Source organism: Pelodiscus sinensis, unplaced genomic scaffold, assembly GCF_049634645.1.
Source record: "Pelodiscus sinensis isolate JC-2024 unplaced genomic scaffold, ASM4963464v1 ctg34, whole genome shotgun sequence".
Taxonomy (NCBI): domain Eukaryota; kingdom Metazoa; phylum Chordata; order Testudines; family Trionychidae; genus Pelodiscus; species Pelodiscus sinensis.
Genome location: NW_027465849.1, coordinates 6,272,378 through 6,288,972, shown reverse-complemented (window position 1 = coordinate 6,288,972; position 16,595 = coordinate 6,272,378). Strand labels below are relative to the sequence as shown.

The 16,595-nt window shown below is 60.6% G+C and overlaps 1 protein-coding gene across 3 annotated transcripts in view; it reads right to left on the bottom strand.

Annotated features, from left to right (window-relative positions):
* MEIOSIN (meiosis initiator) overlaps positions 1-15,567 on the bottom strand; it is a 29,436-nt gene extending 13,869 nt beyond the window's left edge. The window contains exons 1-6 of one of the 3 annotated variants that reach the window (XM_075915549.1): positions 15,261-15,567; positions 8,205-8,287; positions 3,754-3,844; positions 2,549-2,639; positions 907-1,059; positions 71-301 (exon numbers count right to left, since the gene is read on the bottom strand). In XM_075915549.1, the coding sequence (XP_075771664.1) occupies positions 71-301; positions 907-1,059; positions 2,549-2,639; positions 3,754-3,844; positions 8,205-8,287; positions 15,261-15,272 (661 nt within the window). In that variant the 5' untranslated portion in view covers positions 15,273-15,567. Of the gene's footprint in view, positions 1-70; positions 302-906; positions 1,060-2,548; positions 2,643-3,753; positions 3,845-8,204; positions 8,288-9,015; positions 9,094-15,260 lie in introns of those variants that run through there. The other 2 variants (XM_075915548.1, XM_075915550.1) reach the window with 2 other exon arrangements.
* Positions 15,568-16,595: the final 1,028 nt, after the last annotated feature.

The window sequence follows — 16,595 nt, the reverse complement described above, 5'->3', positions numbered from 1 at the left end:
CGAGCGACAGGCGGGCCTCCGTCGGCTCCTGCCTCGCACCCACCCCGCCAAGGGCAGAAGGGGGCCACACCTGCCGCGCAGCTGGGAACGCCGCCTTCGGCGCTGTCCGGGAAGGCGCTGCCGTGGGGCCGGTGAGACCCCGGAGCTGGGTCCCTGCAGCCCAACTGGGACGGAAGCTGCTTCACGCCAAGACAAAGCGCGTCCCCGTCCCCTGCCGCACGCCGATCCGCCTCTGTGCGCTGCCAGGGCGAGTCCCCCAGACTCAGGCTCCGACGCGGCTCCTTGCTCACCCCCCGCCGCTCTGTGAAGGCAAAAGGCACAGGACTCCAGGCGAGGCCACCTCTCCACTTACCCAGCCACCCGCCTAGGACACAGGGCCAGGGGAGCCCCGAGTGGCATCCCCCCACGGCTCAGGCAGGAGGGCCATTTCACCTGCCCCAGACACCTGGCAGCACCAAGCTCAACTTGTTAGCACCCCCTTCCCCACCAGCTCCAAGCTAACACTGCGCTCGCGCAGCACCCCAAGGTGCCTAAACAGCAGCTCAGCGGGTGTCATGGATTACCAGGAGCAAGGGAAACACTAACAGGCCAACCGGAGAAAGACCACCGGAGAGATTAAGGGACATGCCCAAGGCCACAGAGCAAGTTAGTGGCAGAGCAGGAACCACACACCGAGAGTCCTGCCTTCCACTATGCTGCTCCAACCACTAGACCTCACTCCCCGTGTATGACACCTCGCAGCTGCAGTGCCGATGAGCCGCGAGCGCTACAGGGCCTTTCCTGGTGAAAAGGGCCGGGCCAGCTGGGACTCGGATGCTCTGCCTGGCCATAGGCAAGGGGCTGGGATATGCGATGGTTCTGCCCAGTGAATTTAGCGGGAAAGGCTGCCCCGACTTCCGTCCTGACCTGCTCTGTGGGATCGCCTTCCTTTGCGGGGCTTCTTCCCGGCAGCCCGGAGCCGGGCTCTCCTCCGCCGCGGGGTGCCGTGCGGCGTGCCGTCTCCGCGCCCCGGCTGGCAGGCAGACAGCTCCGCCTCCCTGGAGGCGCCCGCTCCCAATTCTGCAGGGCAAGGAGAGAGCAGAGCAGGTCACACCCTTCCCAGCAAGCCCTGGGGCTCGCAAGGACCCCCGGGGCGAAAGGGGAGAGAAAAAACGCAGCTGCTGAGACTCACCCCGGGTTCGTCTCCACGCCCGCCCGTGCAGCCGGCAGCTCTCCACCCACCCGGCCGACTGGCCCTTTTGCAAGAAGCGGGTCCATCCTGCCTACCCCCGAGTTTCCCCTCCCTGAAAAACGACTTGCCCTCAAAATCAGACCTCAACGTCCACATGTGCCACAGGGCCGACAAAGTGCTGACATGCTCCTGTGCACCATACCCTAGCAAAGGGCCTGGGTAGGCACAGCGTCCTCACCTTTCAGCGGCGAATCTACAGAGCAGCTCGCGCAAGCCCCCGGGTACAACTGTAGTGGGTCACCCTGGGCCAATATCTAGCAGCCCGGCTGTATGCCCGGCAGTACGGACCCCCCTTGTTGAGAGCCACTGGGCTGGCGCACTATTTTCAGCCGTTACTCCGGTACCCGAAGACTGCGGTTCCCAGCTGCCAGGCCGGGGACCGGAGCCGGGCCGCGAACCGCTGGCTGCGGCGACTCTGGGGGGGCCAGGGATGGACACACCGCCCAGCGCCTCCCCTCCCGCGGCTGCTGGGAGAGGCGTGTCCTGCCCCGCCTCTCCGCCAACCAGCGCTAGGCAGGGGCAGGGGCAAGGTCTCCTCCCGGAAGTGGAAGAGCAGTTCTCTGCGCGGCAGGAGGGCCACATGGAGCCTGGCACGGCAGCCTTAGAGCAGCCGCTACCCAGGCAGCAGCGCTCAGCTGGCGGCGGAGAGGCAGCACTGGGCTAGGTGAGGGGGGCGGGGCTAGTCCTGGGGGGCTCTGGGGGTGGGGGGCTCTAAGAGGCAGGGGGCTGGCACTGGGGGTGAAGCTAATACTGGGAGTTCTGGGGGCGGGGCTAGTCCTGGGGAGCTCTCAGGAGTGGGGGACTCTAAGAGGTAGGGGGCTGACACTGGGGCGTCCAGGGTGGGGAGCTGGCGCTGGGGGCGGGGCTAGTAGTGGGCGGGGCTAGTAGTGGGCAGGGACTACGGGGACAGGACTGGCACTGGGGGGCTCTGGGACCCGGCCCCCAGAGCCACCGCAAACAGCCAGCTTCCGCTGTGACAGCCGCCCACTGCTGGAGCAAAGCCGGTTGTTCACGGCGGCTCTGGGGGCCAGGGCTTCTGGCAGACAGGTAACATTTGCTATTTGCATATTCATTATTTGCACAATGAATATGCAAATATGCAAGGAAGATGTTGCCGGTCCGCCAAACGTTTGGGAATGGATTTGTGGGTCCACGGTATAAAAAAGGCGGGAACCGCTGCCCGAATACACCGTTAGGCAGGTCTCCTCTCTGGGCTAGTCCACAACCCCCCGGCACCGTGTCCCTACCCTGCCCCTTAGCTTCCCTCCAGGCAGCAGCTCGCGCCCCTCTCCCCCCGGGCCACCTGCGGCCCCTCACCTTCTTTCTCCCCGCGCCGGAGCAGGGCCCTGGCCGTGCCGATGCTGGACTGCAGGTGCTCAATGTAGCGAAGGACCCGCGACAGGATTTCCTTCTGTGCCGAAGGGAACAGACACTCAGGGCACGGGTTGGGACGCGCAAGGAGCTGTGGCCAGGCGGGGATTCTACCGACAAAAGCCACGCCCTCCCCCGGGCACAGCCCCCTCCGTCTCTGCCCCTCCACGGCTTCGGAGCACCCGGGAACCTTCCCCCGGGGTTAGTTGGCAACAGCGAGTGACACCTTCTAGTGGGCGTGTGTGGGGAAGCCACACCTGTCTGCAACACAAGATTGTGGGGGGGGCGTTGGCTTGCGGGATGGGTCGTGGCGCAGTTTGCCTCTGGACTGCCCATTCACCGGTGACCCAAAGGTGCTGCCACGGGACAGCCACCGTAGGACTGAAGTTGCTTTTATGCCCACTTTTCCGTGGGCAGGTATCCCCGTCACATCAGAAAGCGCAGGCCCCGACCACTCTGTGCCCCAGCACTCCTCGCTGTCTTTGCAGACACAGACTCACACGGCTCCCCCTCTCCGACACAACACCAAGGGCCGGCATGAGCTGGAAGGCTCAGCAGGAAAACTGACGTGGGCCTTTCCATCCTTCATGGCAGATCCCCCCAAAAGAGAACCGAGGCATGAGAGCAAGGGATGATTCTGGGCTACCGATGTTTGGGGGCAGTAGTTGTTGGGCCGATACAGAACGTCAGCCTTCAAGGCTGCAAATCCAACCGAACCCCCCACAGAATGTTTGATTTTTTTTAAAAACCCCTACAAGGATGGCTTCAGTAAGGAAATTCTCCTTGATTTATTCTGGGACGGGTCTGGCAGCCGACATATAAGACCAAGAGCCGAAAGGCTTGTCCGCAGGGGAAACTGACCGGAATAGTAATTCCAGAATAGCTCCCAAGGTGGATTCTCTATTCCAGAATAATTAGCATGCTTCTACAACAGAGTCATTCTTCTGCAATACGATAGCCGACGAGTGGCCGGCTGTTTGTTCCCTTCAACGGGCCTAGAGATTTAGCAGCCACAAACCTCACAGCGTAGACTTCAGGGCAAGCTGGTTTCCTTCCCACCACACCTATGCTTCCCCTGTGTCACATTATTGCTTTAACATACGCCCTCGCTTCTCTCTGGCAAGGGAGCAACACGCGCTGGTTGGCAGTACCTTGGTAAGCTTTTTGTAGCTGGAGTGCAGCGGAACAGGCAGCATCTGGGCCAGCTCGCGGAGCGTGTGGGTGTAGTTACCGCGTCGCTTTCTGTGCAGGAATAAAGGAAGTTAAACGGTTGCTTCCAAGCGTGCTGGAACACTCGCCTCTGAGCTAGCGCAAAGCGCATTTCACCGCCCAGACGAGCGGTACAGGCCTAGCTCCGGGAGGAGGCGGTAAACTACAGACTGAGTTGGCGGGCGCATTTTCACTATCCCAGCTCCCTAAAGGGGTAGAGGTGCCCTTGAGCGCTAGGCCCCGAAATACTTTGGAGGAACTGGGCGCAGGTACTATTGTCCTTCCGCAGGTACCCAAATAGGACAGATCTAAGCTTACGCAGGCCACTTTGACTGCGGCGCTGCCTACCTGCTGAGACATTCAGGCTTCACGCAAATTGGGGAGCCGTCAAGACAGGCAGCGCCGCTTAGGAGATAGATTCAGAAGTCCTGGGTGCTAGTCTTGGCTCAGCCACTCATCTACTGTGTGAACTTGGACCACTCCTCTCACGTCCCCCTGCCCCAGTTTCCCCCCCTGTGTAATGGAGATGATTCAAACCTCCTTGGTAAAGTACCTCGGGTACATCTAGACTGCAAGCCTCTTTCGAAAGAGGCTTTTTCGAAAGATACTTTCGAAAAAGCCTCTTTCAAAAAAGAGCGTCTAGACTACAACCAGTACTTTTGATAAAGCAAGCCGCTTTTTCGAAAGAGAGCGCCCAGGCAGTCTGGATGCTCTCTTTCGAAAAAGCACGGTTTGCATTACATAGCGCCTTTTTCCCAAAGGACACTTTTGACAAAAGGCATTCTTCCTTGTAAAACAAGGTTTTCCACGGTTGAAACAACGGCCACGTTCTTTCGATTTATTTTCGAAAGAACGCAGCGGCAGTGTAGACGCAAGGGACGTTTTTTCGAAAAAAAGGGCACTTTTTTCGAAAAAACACTGTAGTCTAGACACAGCCCTTGAGATACTGACCAGTATCTCTGGAAAGAGCTCATTATTCAGATCAGCGCCATCTCCGGATTTTGTCCTGATATCATCTGACGTGGGCTGTGCCCACAAAAGCTCACGATACCAGCACCAGCTCCACGTTTTGTTAGTCTTTAAGGTGCTACTAGACCATTGGTTGTTTTTTCAGTTGATCATGTTGGTTAGGGGTATGATTTTTTTTGCTGGTGTAGTAATACCCACACATCGCAGAGTAAAGATGTCATTGTGTGGAAACAAGCGTGCTGTACTCCCATATGGTCTAGTTCCCTTCCCTTACACGAGTCATGTATACCCGTCAAAGCACATTAGTACCAAAAATCACTGTATTCACACCAGGATTGTCCCAATTTAGCTAGACCAGTGTTTCTCAACCAGTGGGCCAAGTACCCTTAGGAGTACTCGAAAGAAGTCTAGGGGGTACATCAATACAACTGAAATGTGGAGAAAACTGAATTTTTGTTTTACGTTTTACAGCTTTTTATTATTTTTGTACTTTTTACACTCAAAAATTGCATCGCCTGCCTGGCTACGACGAAGTTGTTTTAAACCAATGTGTTGCAATGGTAGAAAAAAAATTGATGTGTCTGAAAACTGCAGGTATTGAGGGTACTTATAATTTTTTTAAAGGGGATACTTTTTTTTTTAAGGGGTACTTTAAAAAAAGGTTGAGAAACACTGAGTTAGACCAGCCTAGTTAAAGAAGCATATTCTTTGCCTTAGGGTGGGGCCTCCTGGAACAAGGCAGTTCTGGTGCGGATGCAAAGGAAGGAATTTGTATCTACTTAGCTCTCCCCTCGACTACGCCATCACTGTGAAAAGTTTTTTTGCGTGGAGTTGGTTATCTTTACAAATGCCTGGGAGAGACAAGGTACAGATGGTCTCTACCTTGATGTAGCTAATTGAGTCACCCGCATATCTCCCATCTGAAGCTAATCTCAACTACCTGCCTCCAGGTAAAAAGTACAAGAGGCCAGACTGATCACAATGGTCCCTTTCAACCTTGGAATCCTTCTATCTACACATCTCCGCTAGTGCTAGATTCCAAGACCAGAAGAGGCCCTGACAGTCTTACCTCCAGGCCAGAGAATGGCTCCAAAATCAGCAGAGCTTTTAAAAAACATCCCACTGTGATGCAAAAATTGTCAATTATGGAGGCTCCACCATGACCCTTGGGAAGTTATGTCCAGGGTTAATTTTGCTCACTGTTGAAAATGCACCCCTTATTCCCAGGCTGAATTTGTCTAGCGTCAACAGGATCAGGGCAGACCTTTGTCTGCTGGACCAAAGAGCCCGTTCTTAATTATTTGTTCACCACGAAGGTATTTATAGACTCTAACCTAGTCACCCCTCAACACTCTCCTTGGTAAGCTAAGCAGACTGAGCTCTGAGAGTCTATGACTGTCAGGCAAGCTTCCAGCCTTTCCTCATATGTGCAGTGTGACCTCTCCAGTTTATCCACATCCTTCTTGATTTTGGGTGCACCAGACCTGGACATAATATTTCAACAGCTGTTGCACCAGTGCCAGATAGAGAGATAAAAATAACCTCTCTGCTGCTACTCCAGATTCCTCTGTTTATACGTCCCAGGATTCTATTATCCCTTTTGGCCACGGCTTCCCCCACCAGCTCAACTTTTCTGCAGAGTTTCCGGAGTCTTTTGGGGGCTTCCCAGGATAGATCCAGGGCCGCATTATGACTTTCATGGGCCCTAGGCACTTTTGCCTTCATGGGCCTTCAACATTTTTTTTTCTGTTTTAGGCAAAATGTAATAGATTTTCGTGGGCCCTAAAAGTTTCATTTTTTTCTGATGTGAGAAACAAATGAAAACATTTTCTTCGACCCTAAAAGTTCATTTTTTTCCTTCTGATTTTAAAAGAAATGAAAACATTTTTGTGGGCCCCTAAAAGTATCGTGGGCCCTAGGCACTGTGCCTCATGGATAAGTCGGCCCTGGATAGAGCCCCACATCCTGGAAGGATGGGGCTGCATACTGTGTTCGAGTTAGCCAGCGAACTCAAGGGAAGAACACGCTTCTTTCTGCAATGATGATAGGGCTGGGTTGAGACTGCCATAATCAAAACCTATTTCAGTCACTCCATCTGCATGGCTTTCCTAGTCCACATTCAAAGTTCCACCGGCCTAACAAAAGGCACAAGTTGATACCGATTTTGTTAAATCAGTTCAAAGCCCCGTATGGCCACTCTAAATTGGATTTAGCCTGATTTCTTACCCAGGCAAGTTCCATTGATATTAAGCCTGGTTATAATTGAACATAGAGCGTCTCCGCACAGTCTGCAACAGTGGTTTGAACTATTTTTTTTTAAAGCCACCGAAAATTAACCCAGTACAGCTATGAACATCCAGGAGACCTTCACAATTTGCAGAATCGCTATTCGCAGTTCCACATATTCGCAGGGGGGTGTCTCCTGTCCCGGCCTGGGGCCAGGAGCTGCAGGAAACTCACCGTGGCTCCCAGCCCCGAGTTCCCCACGACTGCCCACGGCTGTGGTGACTTCCCTGTGGGTCCCAGCACCCACGGTGAGTTTGGGAGCTGTGTAGAGCTCACCAGAAGGGCCAGGAGCCGCAGCGCCCAGTATTTGCGAATTTCGCAATCCAAAGTGAATGGTGAGGGTTTTGTGAAGACAGCCCTTGCCCCAAATCAGCAGTCCACAGAGACAGACAGACAGACTTGGGGGGGAGGAATATCAGGAATTGAGACAATGCCAGCCAGCGAGTCGGGCAGCGGCCTCAGCACGCCAACAGTTGTCAGGCTTCATGTTGGAAACGAATCACAGAGGAGTTTAGAGCAGGGTTTAGAAGGAGGTGGCTTTGCAGATGTTTACTACTTTGTTGGAAAGTTTCCCTGGTGAGTGACGGAGGCTGGTGCTATGGACCAGCTGGAGGGAGGAGTCAACAACTGGATAGCAAGGAAGATAAAAAGTTGGGTGCGGACAGGCCGTGAAGAGAGCTATAAAACCCATCCCTGTATTCCAGTCATCTGGGAGCAAGGCCGATGAAGTACGCATGCCCCTATTTTTAGGCTAGCTCTTCCCCCGCACACACACATACCATACCCTCTGATCTATGGATACATATTGACAATCTTGACTCTGTCCTCAAAACGCGTTGTCTCTAGGAATTTCAGAGCCACTCCAAGAAACCGCCCTGCGAGTACGCCCCAGGGAAAGCAAAAGCCGTTTCACCATAACACAGCCCTTAAGGCCAGGAAGTGAAGACAAACTCCTGAACTTCACTCCCAGTTGCCAAGATCAAAGAAGGGAACCAAACGGGCTATTCTGGGACAGCGATGCCTGGGCGTAAGTGGCGTGCCAAGGAGGGGTTTTGATGGGGCAGCGGGCAGAGCCAGGGGGCATCTGGTGTCTGGCGTGGAAGGGATGGCTCCTAACTGCCCTGCCCCACATCCTCACCCGTCTCCAACGGTGCGCGGCTGGCAGCTGCTGCGGCTGGGACGCGGCTCCCAAGGGCCCGCACGCCCGATCTGGCCCCACATCTGCAAAGGGGAACAAAGAGAAGAAAGGGGAGATCCAATCGATCCCGGGCCAGGAACGAGAGGAAGAAACGGGGAGCCCCTGTGTCTGCATCCCTCCCCGCTGGACAGGGAGTGAGAAGGGGGTGCAGGAAAGTGGGGGGCACGTCATCAACTGGAAGAATCCCTGGCGGATCCTTGCGGGGGGGGGGGCAAAGGGAGTGCAGCAGTAGGGCAGGGCTGATCGATACCATCCCGCCAGGCTCAGGGATACGAAGCGGGGGGGGGGGGGGTATTGCCCCCCATGCCAAAGAGAGGGGGCCGTACTGCTGATGCCAGGCTGGAGGCAGCTGTTGCTAGACCCGAGACAGACCCAATCCCCCGCAGTGGGGGGGGCTCTGAGACACGAAGGGGGGAGATCAGGGCAGTGGTCGGGAGGCCCGGGACACATGGGGGGAGCCCGGGGGGGCCAAGGCAAGGGGGGGCTCCCAGGAAGGAGGGAGCAGAGGCAATGGGGGGACTCGGGGCGATGGGGGTGGGGGGGTGACAGGGGCCCCCCCAGGGGGAGCCCAGGGCAATGGAGAAGGGGGGTGCTGGGGGGAGGGGCAGGGCCCTGTTGGGCGCGGGGGGAGGGGCCAGTGCCGATGGGGGGCGGGGGGCGCAGGTGGGGGGAGGGGCAGGTGGGGGGTGGGGGGAGGGAGATGGGGGAGGGGAGGCCGGGGGGGGGCGATGGGTTCCCCCCCCCCCCGCACCTTGCCCGGGCGGGCCGCGAGCTCCGGGGAGCGGGGCGGGGCGCGAGGAGGAGCCGGGCCCGAGTTCCACGGCGGGGGAGGGGCGGGCGGGAAGCGCCGGGGGGCGGGGCTAGTGCGGGGGGGCGGGGCGGGCTGGAACAAGGAATGAGGAACCGAGCTGGGGGGGGGCAAGAGTGGGAGCTGGGATGGAGGCTGGGGGGCAGGAGAGGGGGCTGGGGGGCAGGAGAGGAGGCTGGGGGAAGGCTGGGGGCAGGAGAGGGGGCTGGGGGCAGGAGATGGGGCTGGGGGGCAGGAGAGGAGGCTGGGGGAAGGCTGGGGGCAGGAGAGGGGGCTGGGGGGCAGGAGAGGAGGCTGGGGGAAGGCTGGGGGCAGGAGAGGGGGCTGGAGGGCAGGAGAGGGGGCTGGGGGAAGGCTGGGGGCAGGAGAGGGAGCTGGGGGGCAGGAGAGGGGGCTGTAGGGCAGGAGAGGAGGCTGGGGGGCAGGAGAGGAGGCTGGGGGAAGGCTGGGGGCAGGAGAGGGAGCTGGAGGGCAGGAGAGGAGGCTGGGGGGCAGGAGAGGGAGCTGGGGGGCAGGAGAGGGGGCTGGGGGCAGGCTGGGGGCAGGAGAGGGAGCTGGAGGGCAGGAGAGGAGGCTGGGGGAAGGCTGGGGGCAGGAGAGGGGGCTGGGGGCAGGAGAGGGGGCTGGAGGGCAGGAGAGGCGGCTGGGGGCAGGAGAGGGGGCTGGGGGGCAGGAGAGGGGGCTGGGGGGCAGGAGAGGAGGCTGGGGGAAGGCTGGGGGCAGGAGAGGGGGCTGGGGGGCAGGAGAGGGGGCTGGGGGGCAGGAGAGGGAGCTGGGGGGCAGGAGAGGGGGCTGGGGGCAGACGAGGAAGCTGGAGGGCAGGAGAGGAGGCTGGGGGCAGGAGAGGGGGCTGGGGGGCAGGAGAGGGGGCTGGGGGCAGGAGAGGGGGCTGGGAGCAGGAGAGGGGGCTGGAGGGCAGGAGAGGAGGCTGGGGGAAGGCTGGGGGCAGGAGAGGGAACTGGGGGGCAGGAGAGGGGGCTGGGGAAAGGCTGGGGGCAGGAGAGGGAGCTGGGGGGCAGGAGAGGAGGCTGGGGGCAGGAGAGGGGGCTGGAGGGCAGGAGAGGAGGCTGGGGGAAGGCTGGGGGCAGGAGAGGGAGCTGGGGGGCAGGAGAGGGGGCTGGGGGCAGGAGAGGGGGCTGGGTGAAGGCTGGGGGCAGGAGAGGAGGCTGGGGGCAGGAGAGGAGGCTGGGGGCAGGAGAGGGGGCTGGGGGCAGGAGAGGAGGCTGGGGGAAGGCTGGGGGCAGGAGAGGGAGCTGGGGGGCAGGAGAGGGGGATGGGGGAAGGCTGGGGGCAGGAGAGGGGGATGGGGGAAGGCTGGGGGCAGGAGAGGGGGCTGGGGGGCAGGAGAGGGGGCTGGGGGCAGGAGAGGGGGCTGGGGGAAGGCTGGGGGCAGGAGAGGGGGCTGGAGGGCAGGAGAGGGGGCTGGGGGCAGGAGAGGGGGCTGGAGGGCAGGAGAGGGGGCTGGGGGAAGGCTGGGGGCAGGAGAGGGGGCTGGAGGGCAGGAGAGGGGGCTGGGGGAAGGCTGGGGGCAGGAGAGGGAGCTGGGGGGCAGGAGAGGGGGCTGGAGGGCAGGAGAGGAGGCTGGGGGCAGGAGAGGGGGCTGGGGGGCAGGAGAGGAGGCTGGGGGAAGGCTGGGGGCAGGAGAGGGAGCTGGAGGGCAGGAGAGGAGGCTGGGGGGCAGGAGAGGGAGCTGGGGGGCAGGAGAGGGGGCTGGGGGCAGGCTGGGGGCAGGAGAGGGAGCTGGAGGGCAGGAGAGGAGGCTGGGGGCAGGAGAGGGGGCTGGGGGGCAGGAGAGGAGGCTGGGGGAAGGCTGGGGGCAGGAGAGGGAGCTGGGGGGCAGGAGAGGGGGCTGGGGGGCAGGAGAGGGAGCTGGGGGGCAGGAGAGGGGGCTGGGGGCAGGCTGGGGGCAGGAGAGGAAGCTGGAGGGCAGGAGAGGAGGCTGGGGGCAGGAGAGGGGGCTGGGGGGCAGGAGAGGGAGCTGGGGGGCAGGAGAGGAGGCTGGGGGCAGGAGAGGGGGCTGGGAGCAGGAGAGGGGGCTGGAGGGCAGGAGAGGAGGCTGGGGGAAGGCTGGGGGCAGGAGAGGGAACTGGGGGGCAGGAGAGGGGGCTGGGGAAAGGCTGGGGCAGGAGAGGGAGCTGGGGGGCAGGAGAGGAGGCTGGGGGCAGGAGAGGGGGCTGGAGGGCAGGAGAGGAGGCTGGGGGAAGGCTGGGGGCAGGAGAGGGAGCTGGGGGGCAGGAGAGGGGGCTGGGGGAAGGCTGGGGGCAGGAGAGGGGGCTGGGGGAAGGCTGGGGGCAGGAGAGGGGGCTGGAGGGCAGGAGAGGGGGCTGGGGGCAGGAGAGGGGGCTGGAGGGCAGGAGAGGGGGCTGGGGGAAGGCTGGGGGCAGGAGAGGGGGCTGGAGGGCAGGAGAGGGGGCTGGGGGAAGGCTGGGGGCAGGAGAGGGAGCTGGGGGGCAGGAGAGGGGGCTGGAGGGCAGGAGAGGAGGCTGGGGGCAGGAGAGGGGGCTGGGGGGCAGGAGAGGAGGCTGGGGGAAGGCTGGGGGCAGGAGAGGGAGCTGGAGGGCAGGAGAGGAGGCTGGGGGGCAGGAGAGGGAGCTGGGGGGCAGGAGAGGGGGCTGGGGGCAGGCTGGGGGCAGGAGAGGGAGCTGGAGGGCAGGAGAGGAGGCTGGGGGCAGGAGAGGGGGCTGGGGGCAGGAGAGGGGGCTGGGGGGCAGGAGAGGAGGCTGGGGGAAGGCTGGGGGCAGGAGAGGGGGCTGGGGGGCAGGAGAGGGAGCTGGGGGGCAGGAGAGGGGGCTGGGGGCAGGCTGGGGGCAGGAGAGGAAGCTGGAGGGCAGGAGAGGAGGCTGGGGGGCAGGAGAGGGGGCTGGGGGGCAGGAGAGGGAGCTGGGGGGCAGGAGAGGAGGCTGGGGGCAGGAGAGGGGGCTGGGAGCAGGAGAGGGGGCTGGAGGGCAGGAGAGGAGGCTGGGGGAAGGCTGGGGGCAGGAGAGGGAACTGGGGGGCAGGAGAGGGGGCTGGGGAAAGGCTGGGGGCAGGAGAGGGAGCTGGGGGGCAGGAGAGGAGGCTGGGGGCAGGAGAGGGGGCTGGAGGGCAGGAGAGGAGGCTGGGGGAAGGCTGGGGGCAGGAGAGGGAGCTGGGGGGCAGGAGAGGGGGCTGGGGGAAGGCTGGGGGCAGGAGAGGGGGCTGGGGGCAGGAGAGGGGGCTGGGTGAAGGCTGGGGGCAGGAGAGGAGGCTGGGGGCAGGAGAGGGGGCTGGGGGCAGGAGAGGGGGCTGGAGGGCAGGAGAGGAGGCTGGGGGAAGGCTGGGGGCAGGAGAGGGAGCTGGGGGGCAGGAGAGGGGGCTGGGGGGCAGGAGAGGGGGATGGGGGAAGGCTGGGGGCAGGAGAGGGGGCTGGGGGCAGGAGAGGGGGCTGGAGGGCAGGAGAGGAGGCTGGGGGCAGGAGAGGGGGCTGGGGGGGCAGGAGAGGAGGCTGGGGGAAGGCTGGGGGCAGGAGTGGGAGCTGGGGGGCAGGAGAGGGGGCTGGGGGCAGGCTGGGGGCAGGAGAGGGAGCTGGAGGGCAGGAGAGGAGGCTGGGGGCAGGAGAGGGGGCTGGGGGAAGGCTGGGGGCAGGAGAGGGAGCTGGGGGGCAGGAGAGGGGGCTGGAGGGCAGGAGAGGGGGCTGGAGGGCAGGAGAGGAGGCTGGGGGCAGGAGAGGGGGCTGGGGGGCAGGAGAGGAGGCTGGGGGAAGGCTGGGGGCAGGAGAGGGAGCTGGGGGGCAGGAGAGGGGGCTGGGGGGCAGGAGAGGGAGCTGGGGGGCAGGAGAGGGGGCTGGGGGCAGGCTGGGGGCAGGAGAGGAAGCTGGAGGGCAGGAGAGGGGGCTGGGGGGCAGGAGAGGGGGTTGGGGGGCAGGAGAGGGAGCTGGGGGCAGGAGAGGGGGCTGGGAGCAGGAGAGGGGGCTGGAGGGCAGGAGAGGAGGCTGGGGGAAGGCTGGGGGCAGGAGAGGGAGCTGGGGGGCAGGAGGGGGGCTGGGGCCAGAGCTGGGCGCGAGGGCCCAGGTCAAAGGGGCTGCAGTCCATCGGACATCATGGCTGGTGACAGCTCTCCCTGTGCCCAGCTGGCCCCCCGGCCCCGTGCCGCGCGCTGGGTCCTTGCCAGCTCCGTCCTGGCATCGCCCCCTGCACGAACCCCCGTCACCGCCCCCGGGAGTGGCCCCGAGCTGGGTGTGCGGGCTCTGACTTAGCAGGGGGCACCACCCCACACCCTACCGAGGCCAAGTGACATTGTGAGCCCTCTGGAATTGCCCCTTCCCTTCCCCCAGTGACCGTCCCTATGGAGAGCTCAGAAAGCCGGTAGTATTACGGCCAAAGGGCAGGGATGGGGGCGCAGGAGAGGAGGCCGGGGCAGCCTCCAGTGGTGTAAATCAGCGTAGCCCCATTGACTCCATTGGGGATTTGGCCCCACTAACTCCAATTTAACTGCCCCTCTGTGATTCAGAGGTATCTAAAAGAGGGAGACGGAGAAGGAGACTGCGGCTTCCTTCTCTGGTGCTGGGGCTGTGGGAAAGCGCCCAGCTGTGGAAGGCTTATCTGGTTTGCCACCTTACCATTGTTTTTCATGGGGAAAAAAACTGTTTGTCCCAGCAGTGGGATACAAGGGCACTTCAGCCAACCCCGTGAGCAACCGCGTTTGGGAGGTTCTAAACCAGCCATTCTCCAATCGGGGGTCCTGACCCAAAAGGGGGTTGTGAGACTATGGGGGGGGCACCCCGTTTTGAAGGCTGTGCTGCCACCAGGAGTAAGGGTGGTATGATGTAGAAGGGGTGACATCACAGCCTGAAATATGTTCAAAAAAGGGCCCAGGAAAAAAAGTCTGAGAACCCTTGTCCCAGCTGATCAATGGGGCCAGATCCCCAGCGGGTGTAACCAAGCATAAATCAGATCATCTTTTCATTATGTACAGGGCCTGGCAGGGGGGGCTGTTGACCCCCCCAGTCTGGCACCCTTAGGGGCTAGCACAATACAAGCAGACGACAGAGCAGTTACCTTTAAACACCCTTGGGAAATTTCTCCCCACTCCAGGGTGTATTATTTTTATTCAGTAACAAATATTTGTTCAGCGACAGGAGGCGTTAACTCAGTCGCTGGAGAGTTCTCACAGCTGAAAAGCGCCGGGAAGAGAAAAGGAACAGCAGTGCCCTCAAACCGCATTCGCCCAGGCCGGCGTAAATCTGGCGCCACTCCACCCAGGGGCTGCAAGCACTGAGTGGATCATGTCGTGACCTGGGCCCGACTTTCTGGTTCACCCCACGTGTGCCGCACGCCCGTTCGGCTCCCAAACCCATTTCTTTAGCGTCTGTATACTCAGGGCCACAATTTTCGGTTGACGCCGCTTACACATTTTCGCTCTTATGAGGTTTAATGAGGCGTCTCTTCGATAACGCCGGCTCACAATGGCCTTGATCAGCGAGAGATTGGAAAATGGCTCACCAGACGCGCATCCAGATAAGAGCGCTCTGCGCTGCTTTGCCGGAACAGTAAACAGTTGGCTCCGTCTTAAAAAAAACCCTCAAAACTATTGGCTGAATTTTCCTTTCTGCGGATCAACAGCCAAAGCCCTCGTTCCTTCCGGAGAAATAGGTGCCAGTCTAGTCGGTATTTTAAACCCAGTTTAGTGAATCGGTGCAAGGTCTTACCTCAGCTGAGAGGACAGACGCTTTTTTGGGTCAGGGGTCGCTGACCCACAGAAAAATCCCTCGGGGGCCTCACACAAATGAGAAGCCTCTGACGGAGAAGGAGAAAAACGCTCCCCACTTTCCCCTCGCACATCAGGGCCTAGGAGGGCTCAGGCCCCTAGATTTTGTGTGCTCCAGCCCTGTGGGTTGGTGGCAGGGGGGTTGGAGCACCAGCACGGGCTTCCCCAATGCGGGGGGATCCCTTTGCGTTGGGGGCCGGATCCAGGCAAGCCAGGGGACGCAGCTGGCCCCCAGGTCTTAGGTTCCCCACCCCTGCCTTAGGCACTCCCCTGCTTCTCCCCTGCTTCTCACAATCTGGGGTGTGCTGCTCCTCACCGATGCGCTTATGAGGCAGGGCCCTGCTCTGACTCCCCTCGCATGGATGGGGAAACTGAGGCACAGACTAACAGACTCACCCAGGAAATCTGAGGCAGAGCAGGGAACTGACCCCTTGGCTATCACCCTGCACCCACATCCTCCTGACCTGGAGTTGCATCAGGTTAGCAAAACAGGTGGCTTCAGCCAGCTGAAAAGGCGCTTGCTTCCCCCTGCATAGTGGCTCACGAGGCACCTTCCTGAAGTGTCAACATGAGTCAGCAGGTCCGGATAAACCCTCTTCCCGTCCTCGCCCTTCCCTGCTCACACGTGCGTAAACAGTCACCATGCAGGGCACGCTCCAGCAAGTGCAGACCCCGGCTTCTCAGCCCTCCCCTCTCCTGGGTGCAGACCCGACCGGCTTCACTGCTCCCCGCCTAAGCTGTGAGTTGCCCAAGCCCGCCTGCCTAGTGCAGCCTGCTTTCCCGCTCTGCTCCGAGATCGCTGGTAAGGCAATGCCGGGTGCTGCCCCCTTGCTAAGCAAGCACATGGAGTCCTAAGATAAAAGCATTCCAGGGAAAACGAATCACAACCATGTTTCCAGAGACTTCCCTCCCGCCCCCAACCCCGGCAATGGGTCTGGCTGCCCTCACAGCTTCTGCTCCAAGCAAGCCATGCAGGAGCACTTCTGATACGCCTGTCCCCCGTGACACTTTGATCTGCCCTCACATCACAGGCAGACAAAAGGTGTATCCCTCCCTGCCCTACCCAAGGCAACGCTTCAAAGGCTGAATCCTTAGATCGGGGTTTTAATTCCCTCCTGTCACCAATTTTCATACTGCCCAGAGGCAGCGTGCGTCCCACAGTCACCCGAAAGAATGCCCCCCCGGGACACATTTGCACTTTTCATCTAACAAAACCGTAAAATATGGAACTTGGTAAGAACATAACATAAGGCCCTACTGGGTCAGAGCAAAGGTCCATCTAGTCCAGTGTCCTGTCCTCTGATAGTGGCCAATGCCAGGTGCCCCAGAGGGAGGAAACAGAACAGGGACTCATCCAGTGATCCATCCCGTCGACCATTCCCATCTTCTGACAAACAGACTAGGGACCCCATCCCTGTCCATTTTGGCTAATAGCCATTGATAGACCTGTACTCCATGAATGTATCAAACTCTTTTTTGAACCCTGTAGTAGTCTTGTCCTTTACACCATCCTCTGGCAAGGAGTTCCACAGGTTGACTGTGTGATGAAACCCTTCTGTTTTTTGTCTGTTTAAATCTGCTGCCTATTAATTAATTTGGTGTTATGAGAAGGAGTAAATAACACTTATTTATTTTCTCCGTACCAGCCATGACTGTATAGACCTCTGTCCTATCCTCCTTTTTAACCTCATTCAATACGGCCTTTGTGTGTGGACACGCTCCATCAATTTCAATCTGGTTTTCATACATTTTGCCTGGTAAGTGAGACCGAGTCTCCCCAGGGAAATTGTCCTGGCATA